Raw genomic sequence first — 233 nt, forward strand, 5'->3', positions numbered from 1 at the left:
GGCTGGGGGTAGCCCTGGGCGGCGCCGGGGACAAGGGCTACTGCCGTCCGGAGAGTCTGCAGGGCCATCGGCGCCGGAGGAGGTGGTAGACGGGGGCCCAGCGAGCTGTTCTCCGTCTGGGCCGCCTCCTGTGCCGGGCGCAGCGGGCGCGCCAGGCTCGGTCTCATCCGGGGCGCCCTCGTCGTCGGGGAATCGGTTGGACTCCACGTCCACCTCCGGCTCGTCGGCAGTGT

General features: G+C 73.8%; 1 protein-coding gene across 1 annotated transcript in view; it reads right to left on the reverse strand.

Annotated features, from left to right (window-relative positions):
* Nucleotides 1-233, reverse strand: part of SKOR1 (SKI family transcriptional corepressor 1) — a 9,787-nt gene that overhangs the window by 7,857 nt on the left and 1,697 nt on the right. The window contains exon 2 of the mRNA XM_015560438.1: nucleotides 4-230. Coding sequence (XP_015415924.1) covers nucleotides 4-230 — 227 coding nt within the window. The remainder of the gene's footprint in view (nucleotides 1-3; nucleotides 231-233) is intronic.

This window comes from Myotis davidii, unplaced genomic scaffold (genome assembly GCF_000327345.1).
Source record: "Myotis davidii unplaced genomic scaffold, ASM32734v1 scaffold673, whole genome shotgun sequence".
NCBI classification, from domain to species: domain Eukaryota; kingdom Metazoa; phylum Chordata; class Mammalia; order Chiroptera; family Vespertilionidae; genus Myotis; species Myotis davidii.